The sequence below is a fragment of the Pongo pygmaeus genome, chromosome 5, assembly GCF_028885625.2.
Source record: "Pongo pygmaeus isolate AG05252 chromosome 5, NHGRI_mPonPyg2-v2.0_pri, whole genome shotgun sequence".
Lineage (NCBI taxonomy): Eukaryota > Metazoa > Chordata > Mammalia > Primates > Hominidae > Pongo > Pongo pygmaeus.
This window is the reverse complement of record NC_072378.2, coordinates 32,292,184-32,302,972: the sequence shown is the minus strand read 5'-3', so window position 1 is coordinate 32,302,972 and position 10,789 is coordinate 32,292,184. Positions and strand designations below refer to the sequence as shown.

Here is a 10,789-nt window from a genome sequence, read left to right as displayed (position 1 = left end):
AACTGGCCTCAGGCCCAGCATTGTGGGGGCGCCCCGGATACCTGGGTCTCCAGGGGAATCTCTGAATCTTGGCCCAGAAATAACCCTGTCCTTCCCTGTTAACCCCTCTCATTCCAGTGCCTGAGCACCTCCCCCGACCAGGTATATCTGTATCAGGGTATAGGTGCACACAAGCTCATGTATACCTGGGCGTACAAGGGCCCAACATGGCCCACGACTACAGGATATTTAAAGACCCTCACAAAACAATGACAGGCTTCTAAGACACTTGTCTCTTACTTTCATTCCAACACAAATTGAACTATACTAGGTTTTGCTTTTCTGGCCCTAACAGAAATTCCATGGCTTAGGAGATTAGGTACACCCTCACCACTCCACAGGGAGAATGGCCTGAACGTCAGAGTGAACCCCTAACCCCTTTCCTCTCTGAATGAGGCAAAGCTCAGACTTCACCTCTACCCCTAAACAAGGCACCCAAACACACATCACAGTAAATAAAGGACATCCAGAAAATATCACAGGCAGAGGTACTTTATTTGGCAATTTTAACATGACGCATAGGGAAAAGAACCCTGCCCTCCTTCACCAGCCTCCCCAGAAATCCCACCTTCCTATTTCAAGACAGAGTAATAACAGCACCATTTTACACGAAAGGGAACAGCCACAGCCTTGGCACCATTTCTGGTTCCACTTTCCATGGAAGGGCAGAGAAGCATTGCTCAAACCCCACCACTGGGTCAGAAACCAGGCAAACAGCAGCAGTCACATCTGACCTTTTGCACACACGAGAGCCCAACACTCATCCTGGCTCCCAAGCCTTCCCAAGGTGACCCTGTCTCAGCCACCATCATGCAGCTCTTCTAGTCCCCTCCCGGCCCACTCTGAGGAGCTGAGCAATGATGAGCAGAATCTTCATGTCTCTGGCAGGCGGAGGAGGGTTCCCGAAGTGGTAGAGATGCTGTGCAGGAGAAAGACAAGGTTGGAGCCAGACACCTAGGCTCAAGTTGTTGAGGAGAACTTAGAACTTGGGAAGGGGTGCTCCCGGGTTCCCGAGAAGAATGAGAGCCACTGGCCTTCACTACGAAACTAAGCGTGAGCTGGGAGGAAATCCCACCTTGGGTCATTGCTCCATCATCTGCCAGAGGCCAGGGAAAGACTCACCAGTCCACGAGCTGGGCCCCAATGAGGTCGTGCACATGGTAGGTGAGGCCAAGCCGCACCACGACAGGCGCCCGCCGGCCCAGGAGCTCTGATAGGAGCAGCTCCCGGTACTTTGCCTTCCGGACCATGCCAAGGACAGCCTGGCGCCCTAGCGGAGAAGTGGCACAGGAGAGGAGAAAGGTGAATGAAGCCTAGAGGCCTGAGGAGCCACCAAAAGGTGAGGGGCTGCAGGCTTGAGCTGCAGATGGGATACCTTTAACAAAGTATTTGATGAATCTCCCAGCTCCAGGCACAGCTAGCCACCAGCTCCCAGCATCTCGGACGGTGAGGACTCCAGCGTTCACCAGATGCCTGAGGGCAGTGGGAAGCCAGCAGAGATGAGGCCTGGGCTCTGAGAACCATCTCTCCTTCTCATCCATTAATGCTTACACAAGTCTCCAGAAACATGGGCAACCACGCAAGAGAGACTGGATAACAAAACCCCAACCTGGGGTGGTTCTGTGCTCGCACCAACTGCCTCTGTTGGTGCAGTTGCTTGTTCCAGGCCCCCTACCTGGACTGCCCTCCCTCCACTCTTTCTTGTCCTGCTACTATTACTGGTTCATTTAAATAGCTTCTCTTCCCTGACCACGTGTCCTGACACACATTCAGTCTTAGGACCAAGGAGAGGAATCAGGGTCTTCTGCGCTCCTGCCACTGCCTAGGCAGACCGCGCCATGGCTCCCACCACATCTCTCTGAGAGTGTGTCTGCCCATGTGAGACAGTGCTACAGTTTTTCAAATGCTTTCACATATTCCATGGGTTACAAAGTAGGAGGCCTGAGCCAGATACAGCCTCTCAAAATTAGATTTTTATTTAGCTCCTGCCCAGTTGTTTTTTAGCTTTGGGGTTTTTTTGTTTTAATGTAAATGTTTAGGGGTATCCCAGCTCCTAACATTCTCTATCCTCTTAGTCCCAGTATGATTAACATCAAGCTTTTACGGTTCCTGCCAGGTCCCTGTGTGCTTTTGATAAGCCACCAAGAACTGAATTCTATTCCAGGACTCTTTCTAAGGCCCCAGGTAAGACAGGCCTCCTCTCTTGTGGGGAGGAATACAAACTTGGGTCATTTCATTAAAAAGAAGAGTCAGCTTTTTGGCAGCTTTTCTGGCAGGTTCACCAAAAACACAGAAGGACAGGCTGGATGGAACTGGAGGGAGGCAGGGAAGCACCAGATGCCTGACTTTGTTGGTTCCACAAGTCTCACGTGATTTCTGAGTCCCTGAAGCCAAAGGTCTGTGTCATTTGGTCCTGCTGGAAACTAAGGTCCCCACAGGCTGGAAGTACTGAAGCTAGAAATTTCTGCACTGCCCCAGCATACGGTCGGCCATCACAGGCTTTGAGGACCTACAAGCAGAGATGAGAGACATGGTCTGTCCCCACCCTCACTCTCCACCAACCTCCACCCCCGGGACAGCATTTCTCTTCCTGTCTTACCTCTTGCTCAGATCCTTCCACCTCTCATACCCTTCTTCTTCCTCCTCCTCTTCCTCCTCCTTCTCTTCCTCCTCCTCCCCCCCTCCTTCTCTTCCTCCTCCTCCCCCTCCTCCTCCTCCCCCTCCCCTCCCCCCTCTTTACCCTCTCACTCCTCCCGCTTTCCCTCCTGTCTCTCTCCCTCATATTACTATTTACCAGGGCCCTGTGCCCTCTCCATGGGATGTGGGGGCAGGGAAATTCTTTCTTTTGTTTTTATTTCTGTTTCCCAACTTCCCTGTCTCCTCCAACCTGTGCCCTGCCCCCGGCACCCCTGACACACACAGTCACATACTCTGGTCTTGTAGTCCTCAGTGAAGATAATTCCATGGGCATCCAAGTCGAAGCCCAGCTGGACGATTCTGATCTCCCCCTGCTCTTGAAGCTCCTTCTGACTCCACAGAGAAGGGCGTGAAAAGAGGCGTATCAGGGTAAGATGCTCTGCTATACTCTGGGCACTCTCAGGCAGGGAGATTTTGTTTGCCAATATTGGGGCATTTTCTCTTAGTAAAGGAAAAACTGTGTGAGAAGATAATCAAGTAAATAACCAAGCAGCCTTTTCCAACTAGCTAACCACATTCTCATCCACCTGCCTTATATATGGTCTATCAAAGAGTCAATATAATTTTCTAAGACCAGGCACTAAGATAAAATAGTGATTAAGATGCAGGCTGTGGCTTCAAAACATTAACAGTCTAAATTCTGGGTAGGGTAAGGTGGGGAGGAGTATAGGATTCAATGTTTAAAACAAATAAAAATAAACCAGGACTTCTGTTTACGAGAATACTGCAAGAACTAATCCACCTGTTGAAAATTAACTAAAATGCTGGATAAAATGTTATTTTAAAATTGTTTAAGACCAGGTACAGTGGCTCATGCCTGTAATTCAGCATTTTGGGAGGCTGAGGTAGCAGGATCAATTGAGGACAGGAGTTCGAGACCAGTCTGGGCAACACAGTGAGACCCCCCCCCATCTCTACAAAAAATGTAAAAACTTAGCCAGGCGTGGGGGCAGAGACCTGTGGTCCCAGCTACTTGGGAGACTGAGGCAAGAGGATCACTTGACCCAGGAGTTTGAGGCTGCAGTAAGATATGATTGCAACTGGGCAATACAGTGAGACCCCGTCTCTTAAAAAAAATTGTTTAGACACTAAAGAGCTCACAAGATAACAGGAATTACCACTAATATAACATCTAAGTAGGCCGGGCGAGATGGCTCAAGCCTATAATCCCAGCACTTTGGGAGGCTGAGGTGGGTGGATCACCTGAGGTCAGGAGTTCAATATCAGCCTGACCAATATGGTAAAACCCCATCTCTACTAAAACTACAAAAATTAGCCGGGCGTGGTGACATGTGCCTGTTGTCCCAGCTACTCGGGAGGCTGAGGCAGGAGAACTGCTTGAACCCAGAAAGTTGCTGTGAGCCGAGATCATGCCACTGCACTCCAGCCTGGGTGACAGAGTGAGACTCTAACTCAAAAAATAAAAATAAAAATAACTGGGGCCGGGCACGGTGGCTCATGCCTGTAATCCCAGCACTTTGGGAGGCTAAGGGTGGATCACTTGAGGTCAGAAGTTCAAGTTCAAGACCAGCCTGGCCAACATGATGAAACCCAGTCTCCATTAAAAATACAAAAATAGGCTGGATGCGGTGGCTTATGCCTGTAATCCCAGCACTTTGGCAGGCTGAGACAGGCAGATCACGAGGTCTGGAGATCGAGACCATCCTGGCTAACACGGTGAAACTCCGTCTCTACTAAAAATACAAAAAAAAAACAATTAGCTAGGCGTAGTGGCGGGCACCTGTAGTCCCAGCTACTCGGGAGGCTGAGACGGGAGAATGGCGTGAACCCAGGAGGCAGAGCTTGCAGTGAGCCGAGATCATGCCACTGAACTCCAGCCTGGGCGACAGAGGGAGACTCCGTCTCAAAAAAAAAAAAATTAGCTGGGCGTGGTGTCAGGTGCCTGTAATGCCAGCTACTTGGGAGGCTGAGGCAGGAGAATCACTTGAACTCAGGAGGTGGAGGTTGCGGTGAGCCAAGATCATGCCACTGCACTCCAGCTTAGTGACAGGGTAAGACACTATCTCAAAAAAAAAAAAAAGTTATTGGAACATGGAGGGCGTTTATTAATCTAGGCAAATCTGCCCCGAACATTTTCAAAAGTAACTGGGTGCATAAGGAAACAAAACTCAAAGAGACAATAAAAACAAACCCCAAAAGACAAGTAATAGTGGAACTATCAAAAAGACAATTAAAAAAAAAAAACAACAGCATTTTGGGAGGCCGAGGCAGGCGGATCATTTGAGGTCAGGAGTTTGAGACCAGCCTGGCCAACAGGGTGAAACCCCATCCCTATTAAAAATACAAAATTAGGCCGGGTGCAGTGGCTCATGCCTGTAATCCCAGCACTTTGGGAGGCCGAGGGGGGCAAATCACGAGGTCAGGAGATCAAGACCATCATGGCCAACATGATGAAACCCCTGTCTCTACTAAAAATACCAAAATTAGCTGGGCATGGTGGTGCGTGCCTGTAGTCCCAGCTAATCGGGAGGGTGAGGCAGGAGAACTGCTTGAACCCAGGAAGCAGAGGTTGCAGTGAGTTGAGATCACACCACTGCACTCCAGCCTGGGCAACAGAGCGACATTCCACCTCAAAAAAAAAAAAAAAAAAAAAAGGAAAATCAAAGGAACAATGACCATAGCAGTCACCTCCCAGGGACATTCTGATCAGAGACATTTTGATCAGAGAGGGATATATGTGGAATACTGGTCATATTCTATAGTTTGACCTAGGGAGTGGCTGGATAGGTATCTGCTTTATAAACATCATTTAAATTATATATGTTTATATTTTCATTCCACAACTTTTAAAGTTTTTTAAAAACAAAAGCTAAAACCAATACATTAAAAACAACAAATACTCCTTAAGGAGTGGTTCCATCTGGCATGCTTCCTCATGGGAGACCTAGTCAGGGAGACTAGCTCACCTCAAGTGAGCGCTAGACTGCCTTCCTTTTCTTTCCTCTTTTCTTGAAAGATCACTATTAACCTTCTACCTGCTAAATCCAATGGACAGATTTCAGTTCTGGGTTTTGTTGTTGTTTTCATTTTTTTAGAGACAGGGTCTCCCTCTGTCACCCAGGCTGGAGTGCAGTCGTGCAATCATAGCTCACTGCAGCCTCAAGCAATCCTTCTGCCTCAACTTCCCAAACAGCTAGAACAATAGGTGCACGCCACCATGCCCAGCTAAGAATTTTTGTGTTTTATTTTATTTATTTAGTAGAGATGGGGTCTCAGTTATTTAGTAAAGATGGGGTCTCACTTTGTTGCCCAGGCTGGTCTCAAACTTTTGGTTTCAAGCTATACTCCTGCCTCAGTCTCCCAAAGTGGTGGGATTACAGGCATGAGCCACCACACTCAGCCTAGATGCCTAGATTTCAGTTTGTATTTTACTTTACCTCTTCCCTCTTCTTAGACCACTGTCTTGAATCACAGGTTCTAATACTGCCAACTACTTCACTTTCTCAAAAATCTCTTTACTTTCACAGTAGGCCTCTTCCTGGGTTACTTTTTTTTTTTTTTTTTTTGAGACAAAGTCTAGCTTTATCACCCAGCCTGGGGTGCAGTGGTGCTATCTCAGCTCACTGCAACCTCCGCCTCCCCAGCTCAAGCAATCCTGCCACCTCAGCCTCCCCAGTAGCTCTATAGGCACGTACCACCATGCCTGGCTAATTTTTGTATTTTTTTGTAGAGATGTTGCCCATGCTGGTATCAAACTCATGAGCTCAAGAGATCCACCCACCTCGGCCTCCCAAAGTGCTGGGATTACAGGTGTGAGCCACCCTGCCGGCCTCTGGGTTCCTCTTAACTCAGGCAAGTCCCTCTCTGCCTCTGTCACAGATTCCTCTTCTTCTGCTTTCCCTTTATGTCAGTGGATCTCAAATTTTAAGGCACACTTAAAAAGCACTTGAGGCAGTTCAAAAATGTAGAGTCCCAAATCCCGCCCCAAGAGAGCGTAATTCATTAACCTTGGATGAGTCCCAGGAACCTGTATTTTTTTTAACAAGCAGCCCATGTAATTTTGACACAGGCGTAATAACTCAGCTCATATATTAAGTAACACTGCCTTAAATGATGGTGTTTCCCAGCATTGTGGATTTGACCCTATTAACTTCCACTCTAAACCTGGAGTCCTTAACCACGGACCTCGGAGGATTAGTAAAATATTTCCCCCCTAACTGTACATACACTCTATGTATATGTGGCATACGTGCATTTTTCTGGAGAGAGATAGCCACAGCTTTTATCACCTTCTAAAGATTACAAAAAGGTTAGAAATCACTCCTCTACCCGCTCTTCCTACTGGATCTCACCACGTCACAGAATTAACCACTTGCTATTCACACCTCCATGACTTGTAATTCTATTATCACTGGCCCAGAATTCTCTCCAACTCTCATATCCAACTGCCTAATACCTTTGTCTTTGGATGCTCCACCTGCACCATCAACTCAGCTTGTACAAAATTAAACACATTATCTGTAGTCCAACAACTACATGTGCTCCTAATACCACTAGCCACGCAGTCATCTGGAAAGTCTGAGTTGTCCTGGACTCCTCCCTCTTCCTCACTCTCCTCTCCCTCCCTACTGCACTGACCTAATTTAGGCCTTCACCACTTCTCAGATGCAGTATCTTCTTAGCTGACCTCCCTGTCTCATCCACTACCTTCAATACACCATTCCCTCTCTCTATGATATTCTCTACCAGCCCATCGCCTCAGTGTAAGATGGAAACAACACTGATGTACAAGGCCTGTCATGATCTGACGTCTGACTGCACTCCCAGTGCTGTATGTTCGAACCATGCCCCCTGACTCGGTTTCCCCAAAAGCCTCGTTCTTCTACCTCCATGATTTGAAATGCCCTGTACTACCTGCGGGCCTTTTAACAGGGTCTCTGTGGCACCCCAGTGCCTGGCACAGTGCCCTCGCCTGAAAGGCCTAATGCTTGCTGAACGGCTGGCGGAGTGACTGTGTGACAGGAAATTCCAGGAGTTAGGAAAGGGGCTTCCGGCGGTCGCACCGACGCCCCTCACCAGCTGCCGGTCGGCCACGGTCCTGTCAGGCACGAGGCTGTACACTTGGCTCCTCAGCACGATGGGCGGCAGCGCGTCCTCAAACAGGCCTCGCGGGAACAGCTGCATGAGTTCTGAGACAGCCGCGCGCGCCGACCCTGGGCAGAGAAATCGGCTCACAGACAGGGAACTGGGGCGGGGACGCGGTTCTAACAAAACTCTCGGCTACCGGAAGCGAGGCCCCTCCCAGCGGGGGGGGTCTTTAGCCCCGCCCCCGGAGTTGCCATGGTTACCTGGCTCACCCCGAAGAGAATCCGACTCCACAGGCCCTCGCTTCCGCCGCCTCTTAACTCCAAGGGTCTCCGGGATCAGATGATGCCTCTTCCGGCTCATATCCCAGGATTTTATGGTACCGGGGAAGGGGTAGGAATGGAGGGAAGAGAACCTGAAAATAGGGTCTTCCGGCGCAGAGCAGTGACGTACTGTCTCCCCGGGCGTCCCTCCTAGACCAGGTGATGACGAAAGGGGCGTCAACTTGTCATCCCTCAGGCCCGTCAGTGCTGGGAGGGGCGGTGGTGACGCAGATACCAGCACCACCTCCGCCGGGCCGGGCCCCACGCCGGCGGCGGATTGGCTCCCTCCGAGGGCACGCACGCCCGGGGACTCGTTGGCGGCGTGGAGGGGCGCCGGTGGCCACGTTGGTATCAACCTCCTTCGTGAAGCTCACACCTCCCCCGCCCCGGGAGGGGTTTGCCCGCCACTGTCGCTGAATGATTGCATCATCGAAAGCAGAAAACCACTTTTGCATCCATCGGCCTCTGGCGTGCCTGCCATGACATCATAGCTCTGCGGAGGTGGAAGTTGGGGAGCTTTGAGGTAACTGGATTCTTGATCTGAGCGCAGACGTCCTTCCTAACCTCACTGCATTTGGAGGACCTGGAGGCAGGGTGGGTGAAGGGCAAGGAAAGAGGCAGGACGAGAGCTTGGCCGCGGTGGCGTCTGAGGGGCCTGAATGTTTCAAGGCCAGAGCCTGGCGATCAGGTGGCTCGCTTAGTCCTAAACCAGTCATCCTTCTCCAGCCCTCCTCTGTAAAATGGAAACTCTGTCCCCTTGCTTGTCTTAGGACCTCATGGATCCCAGGGGGACCAAGAGAGAAGCTGAGAAGACAGAGGTAGCTGAGCCTCGGAACAAACTACCTCGTCCAGCACCTTCTCTGCCCACAGACCCTGCCCTCTACTCTGGGCCCTTTCCTTTCTACCGGCGCCCTTCGGAACTGGGCTGCTTCTCCCTGGATGCTCAACGCCAGTACCATGGAGATGCCCGAGCCCTGCGCTACTATAGCCCACCCCCCACTAACGGTCCAGGCCCCAACTTTGACCTCAGAGACGGATACCCGGATCGATACCAGCCCCGGGACGAGGAGGTCCAAGAAAGGCTGGACCACCTGCTGTGCTGGCTTCTGGAACACCGAGGCCGGTTGGAGGGGTGAGCAAAGTGTGGCAGGCAGTATATCTGGAGACCCGTACCTACCCTCTAAAATTAGGAGAGCCAAAGCCGGGGTGAGAATCAGTCCTTAGAAGAAACAAGACTATTCTTCGAGGGGAGCATCTCATTAATGCTTGTGTCAGACCTTCAGCCTGTAACTCCTGCCTCTCAGGGGTCCAGGCTGGCTGGCAGAGGCCATAGTGACGTGGCGGGGGCACCTCACAAAACTGCTGACGACACCGTATGAGCGGCAGGAGGGCTGGCAGCTGGCAGCCTCCCGGTTCCAGGGAACACTATACCTAAGTGAAGTGGAGACGCCAAACGCTCGGGCCCAGAGGCTTGCTCGGCCACCGCTCCTCCGGGAGCTTATGTACATGGGATACAAATTTGAGCAGTACATGTGTGCAGGTGAGTTGCCCCTGCTTCATAGCCCCCTTCCCCTTCCCAGAGATTGAGAGCCACCCACCCCTGCTGCTGCTTCTCTCCTTGTGCAGACAAACCTGGAAGCTCCCCAGACCCCTCTGGGGAGGTTAACACCAACGTGGCCTTCTGCTCTGTGCTACGCAGCCGCCTGGGAAGCCACCCTCTGCTCTTCTCAGGGGAGGTAGACTGCACAGACCCCCAGGCCCCATCCACACAGCCCCCAACCTGCTATGTGGAGCTCAAGACCTCCAAGGAGATGCACAGCCCTGGCCAATGGAGGAGTTTCTACAGGTTCAGGATCAGGGTGGGCAGGGCGAGACCTTAGACTTGAAGGCTGGGAAAGGGACTTGGGGAGGAGGGTGAAGGCAGAATGGAGGGTGGACGAGGGGTCCCACTGATCCCTTGCTTTTCCTGACAGACACAAGCTCCTGAAATGGTGGGCTCAGTCATTCCTCCCAGGGGTCCCGAATGTTGTTGCTGGCTTCCGTAACCCAGAGGGTTTTGTCTCTTCCCTCGAGACCTTTCCTACCATGAAGATGTTTGAATATGTCAGGGTAAGGGAATGATGTTGCAGCTCCTACCTGTATCCCCAAACACCAAGACCACAGGTCTAGCATCCAGGGCAACAGCCTGCCTTCTCTCCTCCCACCACCCCTACTGCCCATCTTCTGCCTCCTCCTCTGCCTGCTCCAGAATGACCGTGACGGCTGGAATCCCTCTGTGTGCATGAACTTCTGTGCCGCCTTCCTTAGCTTTGCCCAGAGCACGGTTGTCCAGGATGACCCCAGGTGAGGCATTCAGCTCTGTCCCTCCCCTCTGGATCCCAGGATTCAGCCTCCGGCCCTCAACTGATGCCTCCATCTGCCCCCCAGGCTCGTTCACCTCTTCTCTTGGGAGCCTGGTGGCCCAGTCACCGTGTCTGTACACCGAGATGCACCTTATGCCTTCCTGCCCATATGGTATGTGGAAGCTATGACTCAGGACCTCCCATCACCCCCCAAGACTCCCTCCCCTAAATAGTAATGCTTTAGAGGGAGGCAGTCATATCTCTATGTGCAGATAATAAAAGCTTATTTTTAAGAGGTTCTCTTGCTGTCTTCTTAGCTGAGTCATCCCTGCCCAACAACTC

The 10,789-nt window shown here is 51.2% G+C and overlaps 2 protein-coding genes across 7 annotated transcripts; one reads left to right on the top strand and one right to left on the bottom strand.

Moving 5' to 3' along the window:
• Positions 1–515: 515 nt before the first annotated feature.
• Positions 516–8,688, bottom strand: STK19 (serine/threonine kinase 19). Of its 5 annotated transcripts, XM_063666059.1 has the most exons (8): positions 8,341–8,560; positions 8,046–8,255; positions 7,774–7,910; positions 2,970–3,065; positions 2,409–2,548; positions 1,415–1,512; positions 1,162–1,309; positions 516–958 (listed from the first exon to the last, which is right to left on the bottom strand). In XM_063666059.1, the coding sequence occupies exons 1-8, from the start codon at positions 8,558–8,560 to the stop codon at positions 913–915; spliced, it is 1,095 nt and encodes a 364-aa protein (XP_063522129.1). In that variant the 3' UTR covers positions 516–912. The 5 variants fall into 5 exon arrangements, with proteins under 5 accessions (XP_063522129.1, XP_063522128.1, XP_063522126.1 ...); XM_063666058.1 differs by having other exon boundaries at positions 8,055–8,688; XM_063666056.1 differs by lacking the exon at positions 8,341–8,560 and having other exon boundaries at positions 7,612–7,910; positions 8,055–8,181.
• Positions 8,415–10,745, top strand: DXO (decapping exoribonuclease). 2 transcript variants are annotated; one of them, XM_054493184.2, is made up of 7 exons: positions 8,415–8,628; positions 8,876–9,237; positions 9,410–9,645; positions 9,732–9,951; positions 10,079–10,214; positions 10,354–10,448; positions 10,533–10,745. In XM_054493184.2, exons 2-7 carry the CDS (start codon positions 8,882–8,884, stop codon positions 10,678–10,680), a joined length of 1,191 nt encoding a protein of 396 aa, XP_054349159.1. In that variant the 5' UTR covers positions 8,415–8,628; positions 8,876–8,881; the 3' UTR covers positions 10,681–10,745. The 2 variants fall into 2 exon arrangements, with proteins under 2 accessions (XP_054349159.1, XP_054349161.1); XM_054493186.2 differs by lacking the exons at positions 8,415–8,628; positions 10,354–10,448 and having other exon boundaries at positions 8,882–9,237; positions 10,488–10,745.
• Positions 10,746–10,789: the final 44 nt, after the last annotated feature.

Coding starts and splice junctions, on each gene's coding strand:
- DXO (XM_054493184.2), top strand. CDS start 8,882: ATGGATCCCAGGGGGACCAAGAGAGAAGCTGAGAAGACAGAGGTAGCT. Junction 10,215..10,353: donor AGATGTTTGAATATGTCAGG/GTAAGGGAATGA, acceptor TGCCTGCTCCAG/AATGACCGTGACGGCTGGAA. Junction 10,449..10,532: donor GTTGTCCAGGATGACCCCAG/GTGAGGCATTCA, acceptor TCTGCCCCCCAG/GCTCGTTCACCTCTTCTCTT.
- STK19 (XM_063666059.1), bottom strand. CDS start 8,560: ATGCAAAAGTGGTTTTCTGCTTTCGATGATGCAATCATTCAGCGACAG. Junction 2,549..2,969: donor CTGAGGACTACAAGACCAGA/GTATGTGACTGT, acceptor CTCTGCTTGTAG/GTCCTCAAAGCCTGTGATGG. Junction 1,310..1,414: donor CATCAAATACTTTGTTAAAG/GTATCCCATCTG, acceptor CTTCTCCGCTAG/GGCGCCAGGCTGTCCTTGGC.